This window comes from Diorhabda sublineata, chromosome 6, assembly GCF_026230105.1.
Source record: "Diorhabda sublineata isolate icDioSubl1.1 chromosome 6, icDioSubl1.1, whole genome shotgun sequence".
Taxonomy (NCBI): domain Eukaryota; kingdom Metazoa; phylum Arthropoda; class Insecta; order Coleoptera; family Chrysomelidae; genus Diorhabda; species Diorhabda sublineata.
Genome location: NC_079479.1, coordinates 5,592,415 through 5,605,426, shown reverse-complemented (window position 1 = coordinate 5,605,426; position 13,012 = coordinate 5,592,415). Strand labels below are relative to the sequence as shown.

At 34.9% G+C, this 13,012-nt stretch overlaps 1 protein-coding gene across 11 annotated transcripts in view; it reads left to right on the top strand.

Moving 5' to 3' along the window:
- Nucleotides 1–441: 441 nt before the first annotated feature.
- LOC130444836 (cell surface glycoprotein 1-like) overlaps nt 442–13,012 on the top strand; it is a 46,396-nt gene continuing 33,825 nt past the window's right edge. For 4 of the 11 annotated variants that reach the window (XM_056780115.1, XM_056780114.1, XM_056780109.1 and 1 more), the window contains exons 1-3: nt 1,119–1,314; nt 5,941–5,987; nt 9,247–9,443. In XM_056780115.1, the coding sequence (XP_056636093.1) occupies nt 5,948–5,987; nt 9,247–9,443 (237 nt within the window). In that variant the 5' untranslated portion in view covers nt 1,119–1,314; nt 5,941–5,947. Of the gene's footprint in view, nt 851–1,117; nt 1,315–5,940; nt 5,988–9,246; nt 9,444–13,012 lie in introns of those variants that run through there. The other 7 variants (XM_056780110.1, XM_056780107.1, XM_056780108.1 and 4 more) reach the window with 4 other exon arrangements.

Here is a 13,012-nt window from a genome sequence, read left to right as displayed (position 1 = left end):
AGTAACTTAGTCTCTAGTAGAACTTACTAACAATTCGCAGAATTGCATAATAGAACTCATTGAAATTCCAGAAATCGATACGTCATTACAATGACACGTACTTAATATCAAATACAATAAAAGTTATTGTATACAGGTACATCACTAGTCCACCTTTTATTATTACGTATCTCGACTGGATTGTAAATATCGATAATAAAACGTAAAAACCTAAATACTCTGTGTAGTTTCTAAACCAATTAAAAATTTTAAAGCGCTACAGCGATAAATTGGTATCCTCGATAATAAAACCGCCTAATGGTATCTCATTTCCATTTGTATTTGTTCAACAGCATAAATCGTCGTATCTCCCTTCCCCCCTCACTGCGTCTCTCTCTCGTTCCTCGCTCCGCTGTTGCTAGGCGAGAACCGAGTTTCACATACCCAGCCGGTTCGAACAAAGAGAGTTTCGCGAGTTTCATCAACGACGCCCCACCACAAATGGTTTTAAATGGTTTAGCTGCGCTATAACCCACACAACCACAGCCTATTTCCTCTCCGCTGTACCCCTTATCTTACGTCCCTCGCCCCTCACAGCTTCGGGCGCTAGACAGAGACAGTTGTTCACTGTACTTGGGTTTCTGAACTAAACAGTTGCATGTTTCTCGCTGGAAAGTTTCGTTACCGTAACGAATAGAATTCAACTCATTATAATTCACGATAAATAATATTACGCCGGTCCTTAGTGAATCTATTTTCGATAATTAGTTTAGTGATATATCAGTGACATTTTATTGGATAGTAGATACAACTAGTGGATAATTTTTGAAGTGATTGCCAAAGTTGTTTGCTCGAACTGTTAACAATGCTTGTGAGTATTTACTGTGGTTTTAAATCTATAGTATCTTGCGCAATGCAAAGCGAGTACGTTTGTATTTTTGATATCATTATGATTTGATGTGACTGACGTATGCAATAACACAACCGATTGTCTCAGATTTATATATATTGTATATATTTTTTTAACTCTGGCTTTTCTCAAGTAATTACGCTTCGATTTAATAAGATAATGTTTTAATAGATCTGTATTTATCACTTTTATACATACTGATTATAAGTAATGTTTTACTTATTATTGACGTACAGTAAAAACGCTAGACAGCATTATTTACTGGGAGATAATGAAGTGTAGTAAAATGGAGGATAGGCTTTCTGTTTACTCCCAGTTTTTCTTAATTTTTTTTATAGTGTGGCGTTCGAAAATTAATTGTGAATAAAACATTTAACAATAACACAAAATAGATCAGTTTGCTTCAAGCGTTTCATTTAATACAGGTAGGTTATAAACGTAGATTCATATTTTTTGCTTTGTTAGGTTATAGTTTTATTTATCTACCTTGTCTAGTCACAATGTGACTTTTTTATTTAGTTGTCTGCCTTTTTAGTATATATACCTAGTTTACCAATATTATAATTATGTATAATATTTGCTTTGGTCCATAAGAGCAGCGTTCAAGACTTTAAACAATATCCCAATTCCATTCCTACATCTTTTTTGTATGTATGATAATTTTTAGGTAGTAAATTACTCTTATAAAAAGTGATAGTAAATATAAAATCTATTTAGAAAAAAAATCTTCAACTAAGGCCGTTTCTAAATATAACAACAGATGATCAGAGACGGATTAAGCCATATTGTTCATACTATACACTTGTTGTTAAATATTTATTCTTGATATTATTAATGTTTACATGCGTTTCGATAACGAAATTACCATCTTCAGAGATAAATTATATCATAGAAAAAAAAGTTTTACATAATATTTGTACGATTATAAAAATTGTAGAGGCTCGTAGATTTCATGTGATACTTCCAGGTATTTCAACTATCTAACCTTTATTTAATGATAGGGAAACCCAAAATATTTATATAAAACTGTTAGAAAAAATTTCACAAATAAATTATTGGTAAAAACTGTTGAGCAGGACCTATTATTGTTAATACAAAAGTGATAACAATACCGGAAATGGCTTTCCATAATATGTTCAGTACTTTAAGACTATACGGATGCAGTGGTGGATCTAAGGGGAGGATATAACCCCTTAAAAATTTTTAAACTCGTCAGTAAACATGAATATTGATTTTGTTAAATTTTGAGGATTTTTGAAATTGAAATAAGTCATATTAAATTTAGATTGAGTCGTTATTAATGAAGTTATATTTTTATATGCTAGGCAAGGTTAGGTTGTGACTCATGATGTTGAATATGTCAAAAAAGGCTGCCGCTGAATGATCCAATGGTCTGAGAAAAGTCAAAGGATCTTCACATTTTAAAAAACTCGGTGGTAGTTGTGGTCATGTATGTACAGATTGATTCAATGAATTCAAGGTCAGGCTGGAGTACCTGCAACTGCAGGCACTGCTGCAGCGAAAAGATATCTGAATAATTTGTAATAGCTGATGGAGGATACAAACCTTAGCGAATATTCAATGCAAAAGAAACTGCAGTTTTTTGCAAGAGAGAGCCAAACACTAATTTCTAAAACCGATAAGTCTGTCAATAGATTCAAGGTAGCGAAGAATATACACTAGTGAACAAAAAATCGACACAGGTGACGTTCCTGTAATCGCAAGTCAATGACACCCAAAATAAACTCAAAATTGTGTTGTGACCATCCTTTTTACGCTTGTTTACAATATTGCTAATTAGGGTTAACTGACCCTTATTAATACTTTAATATCTACCTGACTCATCACTGTCATACCATCAAACGTCAACCGATAGACAACTCCGTCAATAATAAACAAGAATTCTATCCGATAAAGGTGCTCAAGCGGTCTCTCTATTGCGACAAGGCTAGAGTCAGCTGTTTCCTGATTATACCGTCGTTACAAAGAGACTGGCAACTTTTATCAAAGACGCGGTTTCAGAAGAGGAGAGGTGAACGAATCATTGACAAACTCAGAGAAAAACGAGAAGTGGCTGCATAATGAGAAGAAGACGTAACGCAGCTAAACTTGAGCCAAAAGGTCAACTACTGGACCCAAATGAACCCCAGCCCACCGAACAGCCCATATACGATTTGCCAGAGAAGACATTAATTGGACTGATGAACAATAAGACTCCGTTCTCTTCTTAGACGAAAGCAAAGTGTGCCTGCATGGTAGCGAAGAGGACGAGTCTATTGAAGATATGAAGTAATATTCGCGTAGTGTTACATAAAAGAAAACGTGGCTTTTGGAGGAGCTTCCTGGATAGTTTGGGTGGTCATTTTAATGGAAGCAAAAACCGAGTTGGTTTTTATTGAAACTGGCGGTAGAGCAGGGTGTTTAACGGTATAACATAGTAGACATTTTAGGGTACCACGTCGTTTCCTACGCTAGTTTCATCGACGAAAACAACTTCATCTTAATGCAGGACAACAACCTTACGGTAGTATCTGCAGGAAGTCGAAATTGCTGCAGTGGATTAGCCTGCGCCTTGAATCGGACTTGAATCCTATCAAGCATTTATAGGTTGAACTTGAGAGGCTAGAAATTCTGCACCAGCCACGAAATCGAACCTCGAAACGGTGTTCACTGAAAAATGGGATAGCATCGAACAAGATCGAGTTTATTTGATCCATAAAAAAACGATTGGAAGCTGTTATTAGAGCCAAGGAAGGGAACACTAAATATTGATAGATTAATTTCAAATAAATTATTATTTTGACGAATTAAAATTCGTATTTTATTTACTGTTAATGATAACCCTTTTTCATTGTTTAATAATCATTTTCTTTCATATTTTCAATTATCAATAACAACATAGATCACTCATTATAGAGCCAAGAAAGAAAAAATTTGAAGCTATAGATTTTTTACTAGGAAATGAGGATGAGGGTAATTCTATTCATACCTTCGAAAGAGTTATTGAAATATAATTTGAATTTATTTGAAAAAATATCAAATAATTCACATAAATCCCATATCAGACTATGAAAAATTTTTTGGGAGTTTTTTCTAGTTTGCGAATTCATTATTTAGATAACTTCCTTGTGACAAATCACATATCGGATCTAATAAGAGCTATTTCTGTAAAATATATGGATATCAGATGCCAAGATACTACAGTACGGGGATATATTGAAAAATTCTTAGTCTACTATAGAACCAAACAAAATTTCAATGTCAAAATATTTTATTACTCAACATATTCTCCTCTTAATTGGATACATTTATTACAGCGAACCTGCAATGTCTCTAGATCTTTCAAAAAAATGTTTCTTCTTGCTCTGTAACCAAGACTCCCACAGCTATTATAACCTCCTAGTTGGAAGAAAATTTACGACCTTTTAAACTTTTTTTCAGTTGAGGAAAGAGATGATAGTCGGACGGAGCCAAATCTGCTGAACAAAGGGGGTGTTCTAGTAATTCAAACCCCAAATCACGTATTTTTTGCATGGCAACATGAGATTTGTGTGCAGGGGTGTTGTCCTGCAAAAACAAAACACCTTTGGATAGCTTTCCGCGTCTTTTCTCTTTAATTTTTTACCCGTAGAGTGGTCAGTAATGTCGAATAGTAATCTCCAGTTATTGTTTTACCCCTATCCAAAAAATCAATCATGATTACTCCATGGCAATCCCAAAAAACTGATGCAAGAACTTTTCCAGCAGATTTTTGGACACGAAACTTCTTAGGTCTTGGAGAACCAGAGTGTCGCCATTCCATCGATTGTTGCTTTGTTTCTGGATCCTAGAAATGTACCCAAGTCTCATCTATAGTAACAATTCGGTTTTAGAAGTCTACATCGTTTTCAAATCGAGCACAGATCGAACCCGATGCTTCTACCCTTGTACGCTTTTGGTCAACATTCAAACATTTGGGGATACATTTTGCAGCAATTTTTCAAATGTCCAAATTGACGTGTTCGTATGAAATTTCAGTTCTTCAGATATCCGTTTTAGCCCAATTCGACGGTCTGATAAAATCATGTCATCTGGCCTTCCCGATCGGTCATCATCTTCAATGGAAAATTTACCTCTTTTAAAACTTGCAGTCCAATTTTTCACGGTCTCATACGAAGGACATTGATCACCAAGGGTATTAAGCATATTTTCGTAAATCTGTTTACCTCTTAACCCTTTTAAATACAGGTACAGTACATCTTTTTTCTTTTAATTCATTGCGTAACTCTGGCTTACTTTTTTGACGTCAAACTTTACACTGACACTTCTAATAATTTATTGTTCGTTGCTATGGTAACGCAATATTTTGTTTACGTATGGAACTGGTGTAGGCCACGGTGAAAATCTACTGACTATTGCGTTTTCCCAAACATACGACTTCCATAGCATATTACAAGAATAACATGTTACGACTTTATTTTTGTTTATTTTTACTTTTTAGACCTCTTTCGACTTATTTCGGTCTTTATCAAAATCTGACTTGACAATGACAATTTGCGTAATTATATTAATCAATAGATAATCTACAACATAAATGTCAAGATGAAAATAAATTTTTCCTTAGTATGCATTGAAATTTATTACATAGAACTATGAATTTGACTCAAAGTTTTTTTAGCTCTCTCGTTCCTCTGAAGCATATCTCTTTTTCTTGTATTTGACAAATTTTAAATTTTTAGACTTGAACATTTGTTGATATTTCATGGTTTGTTAAAACAATTTTATTTTTTTTTTATCGTATTGATGACCTTTTAACCTATTTTCTACATGCTAAGATGTCTGTCCTATATTAAACTCTTTTGTTTTTGGGTGTTTTAGATTTTAATGTAGAGAAATATTTCGAGACAATATACGACGGTTCCAAAAATATCAACTATTAAAAATTAAGGGGGGTTCAAAATGTACCCCGATAATATAATTTTTCATATAATTTTCAATAACACTCTCTTTTTTATTTTCCACAAAGCGTCTTATTATTTTAAATTATTATCTTTTATTTTTTTTTGTTTTAGTCACAAAATGTTATCTTCACAACAAACTACAAGCGCTTCCAATAGTGGTGAGTATTTTCAAAATTGTGGAAGTTGGCACTAAAATTTAACGCTTTAAGTTCATTTCCATCGAAACTAATATTTTTGTCATCGATTTTTTATTATTATAAACTAGAATTTCGGAAAATATTTGATATCTACGAAATATTTCTCGAGTCGTTGCTCTGGTACCTCCAAAACATGTGATTGAACGCTTCGATCCCTTCTTCGGGTGTTCAAAAACGTTGACATCGCAATTTATTTTTGATCTGAGTGAATATGAAAAAATCATTTGATACCAACAAAGGGCTGTATGGTGGATGATTCATCAATTCGATGTCCCGAATGGTCAAAAATGTTTAAGTTCAAACTGATGTGTGAGAGCTCACATTGTCGTGGTGGAGGATGATTTATCTTCTGCGATTGGTTTCCATGATTTTTTCAAACACTTCTAGCTGGTGTACTATTCAGGGTTGACCGTTCTACGTTACTCTAATGGAACGATGGCCACATCCATTTATTTCTAAAAAAAAACCGACCATTGTCTTCCAGTGCTTCGTGTGCGAACATCTTTTGCTGGATTTGGTTCGTCTTCTAAGACCCATACAGTCGATTGTTGTTTAGTTTCGGGTTCATATGCATAGATCCATGATTCATCGCCTGTCATGATCTTATAGACGTCCTGTAGTAAAGTGCGACCACGATTGAAATCGGAAAAGCATCGAAACACGTTCTTTATCACCAAAAGTCGAGGCAAGTTGATCGGTACATTGTTGTTGGTTTGAAGCACCGCTATTGAATTTTCCAGCATTTCTTTGCAACAATCGACACGAGCTTTTTTTAACGATTGTCAAATTATGCAGTATCTAACATTTTTAACAGCGAAAGGTTCACATTGAATAAGCTTAATAACCTTGTAGCAAAGTGCGATGACGATTGAATTCGAAAAATAAACGAATCAAGCTCACTCCAGATGGTGCTATATGACGAAAAGTCCAAGTGAATCGAATGACACATTGCTGTTGATTTAACGCACCTCAAAAATCATCGCGCGCGAAAATGTTCGTGATTTAATTTGTTCACCAAGATGAATGATTCAAGTAATCAACTCAAATCACATTCGTATGATAACACGTTCTGAGTACGTTCACCAATAAAAATGTCAAATTTTACGATGGCAGTGCCAGATTTGACATATTAACATCATGTGTTGCCACAAAACTTAAGTAGCAACCCTCGAATCTGTCGTTCATCGAAACTGTGCAATTGTTTTCAATCTTAATGGTAATAGTCCAGTCATTATAATAAGTTTACCTCGGAATTCGAGATACCCAGCTGTAAGTCTGTAAATACTTGTATATTGACACCCTAAAAGTTGTCTCAAAACCTACGTATGGTAGGGTGTAAGCAACTATTAAATTTCAAGGTCAAATGTCACAAAAATCGGTTTTTTGCGCTTTTTTTGGAAATATCTCATTTCCTATGGGTTTTTTGCTATTTGTATTTATTATCAATACTGTAGAATACAAAATTCTCTACAAATTTTGTTTATAAAAAATTTTTATACGGTGAACCGTTTTCGAGATAGAGGGTGGAGAGCGCGCGGTCACAGCATCACAGTATTAATTTATTTAACAACACTTACCTGCCCATGTAATTGCAGAATTGTTAATGAAAATATAGGAATTATATTTGAATTTTAACCTAATTAATATTAATAACTTCTTACATGATGAAAAAAAAACAAATAAATTATGAATTAATCTTTTTATTAAAAAATATCATTGAATACATTTATTTTTATTGAAAGTAAAGAAATGGAATAAAGGGTACAAAAACTACAATTTATAATTTTAATCATCTTCTTCCTCTTCATCGTCGTCTTCTGGCTGCTGGTAAATTTCAAACTGGACTTCATTATCGTCTTCAACGACATTTGTCAAGTTCTTCCATGATTTCGGGGTCAAAGGTTCCATCTTCGTTAATGTCGCTTTGATATTGTAGAGCATTGAGACAAGCTTGCCCATTACATTGGCCACAAGCTAAAGAGCATTGCAAGCCCGCTTTCCTGCATCCGCATCGCGAACCACAACCACTCTTGCAGCTGCAGAAAATTGTATTCAGCAAATCTTCGGGAGCAGGTGGTAAAATTGTCATGATAGACTCGAGAAAATCGTTTCGCATTGCCCAACCCCATACCTGGGGGTCCGAATCATGTCCTAACCAAGTTTGAACTTGATAATATACACGGTTAAAATGTTGATGAGCAGCTGCACTTGTTGGTGGAATATTTGTAAGCTGCACAGGTTTATTAAGTTTTGTAGATTTGACGTAATGCATATAACGAAGATGATCGAGACTTTTCACAGATTTCCCAATAAGGTTTGAGTTCCACTCTCTAATAATCTCTGGGCCGAACAATTTTCTTTCTCAAATGCTGCAGCTAGCTCATCCAAAATTGTCAGTTTCTGAAAAACTTTTAAAAATGATTTTTTTCCCTTCTTAAAAAGCGCATAAGTGTCACAGCCACTTCTGCGTGCAGAAATAAAATATGTTTTTTTGAATGAGGATAATTATCAAAACTTTAAGTCGAGTATATCTCCGTTTTTACATCACCTTTCCCAACTTATTTCACAAATATTTATAATCATTGATTTATCGATAGTTCATCAACTATATAAGGCGCGTTTTCGACCGGAGGCACCGGTTGACCTGAAGTGATGCCGTGACGGCGTGCTCTCCGTCTTCTATCTCGAAAACGGTTCACCGTATAAAAATTTTTTTTAAACAAAATTTGTAGAGAATTTTGTATTCTACAATATTGATAATAAATGCAAATAGCAAAAAACCCATAGGAAATGAGATATTTCCAAAAAAAGCGTAAAAAACCGATTTTTGTGACATTTGACCTTGAAATTTAATAGTTGCTTAAACCCTACCATATGTAGGTTTTGAGACAACTTTTAGGGTGTCAATATACAAGTATTTACAGACTTACAGCTGGGTATCTCGAATTCCGAGATTCTTACCTAATTTAAGCTTAAATGACTGGACTAAAGTGTTCTTACAAGTTCTGTATCGTATATGAATCGTTTTACAGTTCTTCTGATGTACTTGTGCGTATCTTCAATAAAACGGAGAAATCAGTTGTATTTTCACGAAAAGCGAAATTGATTTATAATTTAGTGATCCACATAAGAACCACGTTCAACTAATAAATAATCTCCTGAAAATTTAGATATTTCGTATAATTTCATCATTAACTGTTTTTATTTTTTTTAATTTTAGATTCTGATGACGATATTTCTCCACTTCGCTGCTGGGATTGCAATATAAACTTTACCAACAAACATTTTCTATACGCCCACCTTTTCCACCATATTAAACAGCCTTACGTCGTCCTGGACCGCGCTCAGTTGCCTCCATTAAAAATCACCCTAAAAAGCAAGAGCGGTAACAGCTTCGAGATCATCAGTTCACCACAGGTATATCTTCTGGTATAATATTAACCCATCAATCAGGTTTAGATGCTAATTTGAATACAGTGTACCCTAGGGGTAATCCGACAAACTCTTTGGAGGGCAGTGTCGAATTATCTAAGTTGTCGGATTATATAACTCAGAAATACTATGAAATCGGGTATTTAGCAGATATGGCCGAAATTCTGTGGATCCAATTGGAATAAATGTGTACAAAACTATGGGAAAAGTAAAAAAAAATGCTCGACCCCCGGTGGATGAAAAAAAATATGATTTTTGGGTTAAATTTTGAAAATTTAAACAAAAGTATGTAATTTTAGACCTAATTTTTTCACTTATATCGCACCCTTTCACCACTAGGGCGGTTCAGAGTACTAAAAAGAAATGAAACTTTTTTTTTATTTTCTAAAAATGGTTATAAATAACAATCGTATAGAAAAAAAAACTGTAAAAAATGATATTTCTGTTAAAACGGGTAGAATTAAACTTCAAAATTAAAAATAAATTTAAATATGTATTACAAAAATATTTTTTTTTAAATACCAAAAAAAGTTTGAAATAATAGTTGTAGAGAATAAAATTTTGAGTCTACCTCATCAACACTACTTTTACCTTTTAACTTTTAGGATGGTTCACAGTGCCAAATAAAATAAAAATTCAATGAAAAATATAAAAAGCCGTGAGCAGCAGAGCTTCTATCACGAAAGTCGAATTTTTCGTCGAATGAAGAATACACAAACAAATCTTTCCATAAAATAAATTTCTTGGAAATGATATCAATTCTCAATCTTATTTCTTTATATGGAAAATTTGCTATTCCTCAATAACTTTTCATTTCACAAGTTAACTCTCTCTCTCGAATGAAAATTCATAATTTCAATAGACCCGGTGGTCTCGAACCCTCTTGTTTAATTCCAATTGACAACAGAGAAAAAATTGTCATAATGACAAGAAATTTCGAAAATGGGAAGTAAAAAAAATCACCCTAGCAACGATCATACTCGTATTATTCATTAAATAGGAGGCGGTCCAGTTTAACAATTACAACGATCAAAATGATTTCGGGCGTTTTGTGCTAGAAGAACTGAAGAAGAAAACTTTGAACTTGAGAAAGACAATTCTTCAACATCACCCCTACTTGCATGCGAAGTTCGAACCCTCCAGTTAATCTTTTTCTGACCAAATAATAAGAAAATATAACAAAAATGACCATAAAATGGACAGGGGTGGAGATGGAAAGTTTCGACCTTAGACAGGAAATCATCTCGCAACTAATTGAACCTACATGTGAAATTTAATTTTTCAGTCGCTTTTCGTTTGACCTGCAGAGGTGAGCAAAGGTCAAAAACCACTTTTTTTGCGCTGCGACCCCTCGAAATATTCATTTGTTTTCAACCCAACTCTAATAACATCAATCCGCCGCCAAAAAAGCCATGTATGCTAATTTTGAACCAAATCGGACCCATAGCAATTGCTCGAGAGACGAAAATTAGAATTGTAGCTTAAACAGATATTCAGGAGGTCTCAAAACATGGGGAAAATGATGTGCCCCCCATTTTTCTTCTAGTCATGCCTACCGTTATAAGCAACAATATTATAAAAAAATTGATCGTTTTTATAAAAAATGAAGGGAAATTAACAAAAAAAATCAAGTAGTACCTTTTCTTTGATGCTCTTTATATTTTTCAAATTTTTGGTGGGCTTTATTTTTCATGTATTTAACTACCCATTCAAAGGTGTCGTCAGTTTATGACTAAGGGGGGGATTATAAATAATATGAACGCCTGGTACAATCGAGAGCATGAAGCGTCAAACTTTGGAAGTCTTTGCCTCGACAGCACAATAACTAAATCAAACTTTTAAACACAGTAATAATTATTTATTTTAACAAAAATAGTATTTAATTAAAACATAACCTGCGGGGATTTTTTGCAAAACTTTCAACCACTTTATCATCAAAATTATTTAGGTTTTATTTAGTATAGCTCTGTGTACACTCATCATGGCCAGATCATTAAGGCGATCTTCTGCCACGGTGCTTCTTAGCCATGTCTTAAGTCTTCTAAGACTGCTAAAGAATCGCTCTACTGTACAGGTCGTGCATGGTAAAGGTAAATTTGCTTCTTTTACATCATCAAAAACTGCTAGATTCGTTAGATTGAGCCTATGGTGCCACAATTGCTGCCAAAGTTCGATTTCATTCTTTGCATCTGTGCCGGGTGTAACTTAGATAATGCGAATGATGGCGCGTTTTCTTCAGCAAAACGTACTTCAAGGGAGGTGATAATTGAATCCAAGTATGGTATTACTGAAGACCTCTTCCAGTATTCTGAAGGGCTTTTAGACGGGGAGCTGGCTACAAAAAACAGGGTCGATAAGGTGCGCGCCATTTCAGCTTGTAAACTGGCGGTTCCCACTTAATACATCACCCAACGCCACTTCTTAAGGTCAGCACAGGTCGGATATGAAAATGCCAGCCGGTTTTCCCGGACGAAAAAATTGGCTGAAAAACCTCATAACGGGCGCGCGTGAAACCTTTAGTAACGTGGGGTTCAAACCTCAAATAAGAGCGGTGTAATAGCGCAAGAAGTTTTGCAGGCCGGAAAACCCTCGTAAGAAGTGATCGAAAGTGTCGGAAAACTCATCTGAAAAACCTCATAACGGGCGCGCGCGAAACCTTTTGTAACGTGCAGTTTAAGCCTCAAATAAGAGCGGTGTAATAGTGCAAGAAGTTTTGCAGGCCGGAAAACCCCCGAAAAAAATTGAAGAAAATCGGCGTATATTTGAAATGAAAATTTTTCATATTCGGCTTAATGGAAAATTATTTTTGATGTCTCCATTCAAAATACCTGTTTGGCGCGCGATAAAAAATGATTATATTTCAGCGAGTTTTCATCGTATCTTGATGATTTTTTTTTAAATTTCGGGTAGCTCAAACAGGTATTTTGAATGGAGACATCAAAAATAATTTTCCATTAAGCCGAATATGAAAAATTTTCATTTCAAATATACGCCGATTTTCTTCAATTTTTTTCGGGGGTTTTCCGACCCGCAAAATTTCTTGCGGTATTACACCGCTCTTATTTGAGGTTTGAACCCCACGTTACTAAAGGTTTCACGCGCGCCCGTTATGAGGTTTTTCAGCCAATTTTTTCGTCCGGGAAAACCGGCTGGCATTTTCATATCCGACCTGTGCTGACCTTAAGAAGAGGCGTTCGGTGATGTATTAAGTGGGAACCGCCAGTTTACAAGCTGAAATGGCGCGCACCTTATCGACCCTGTTTTTTGTAGCCAGCTCTGGGACTATTATGCTGGATGATTGCTTCTATGACGTTGTTTTCCCATAATACGCGGCATTGATGTCCTCCTCCGGTGCGAATTTCTCTGCAACAACAGCAGTTTCCTTTATAATTTCGTCTGTTACTTTTTCCGAATTTTCACGGTAGTTTTTAATTAAAAGTAAAATCCTTTTAACGTGTTCCGAGACTTTGACTACAGGTTGGAGTACGTCGACAACGGATTCTATCAAAGCCGAGTGTTTGGCTACCAACATAATCCCGAGAATGAAAGAAATT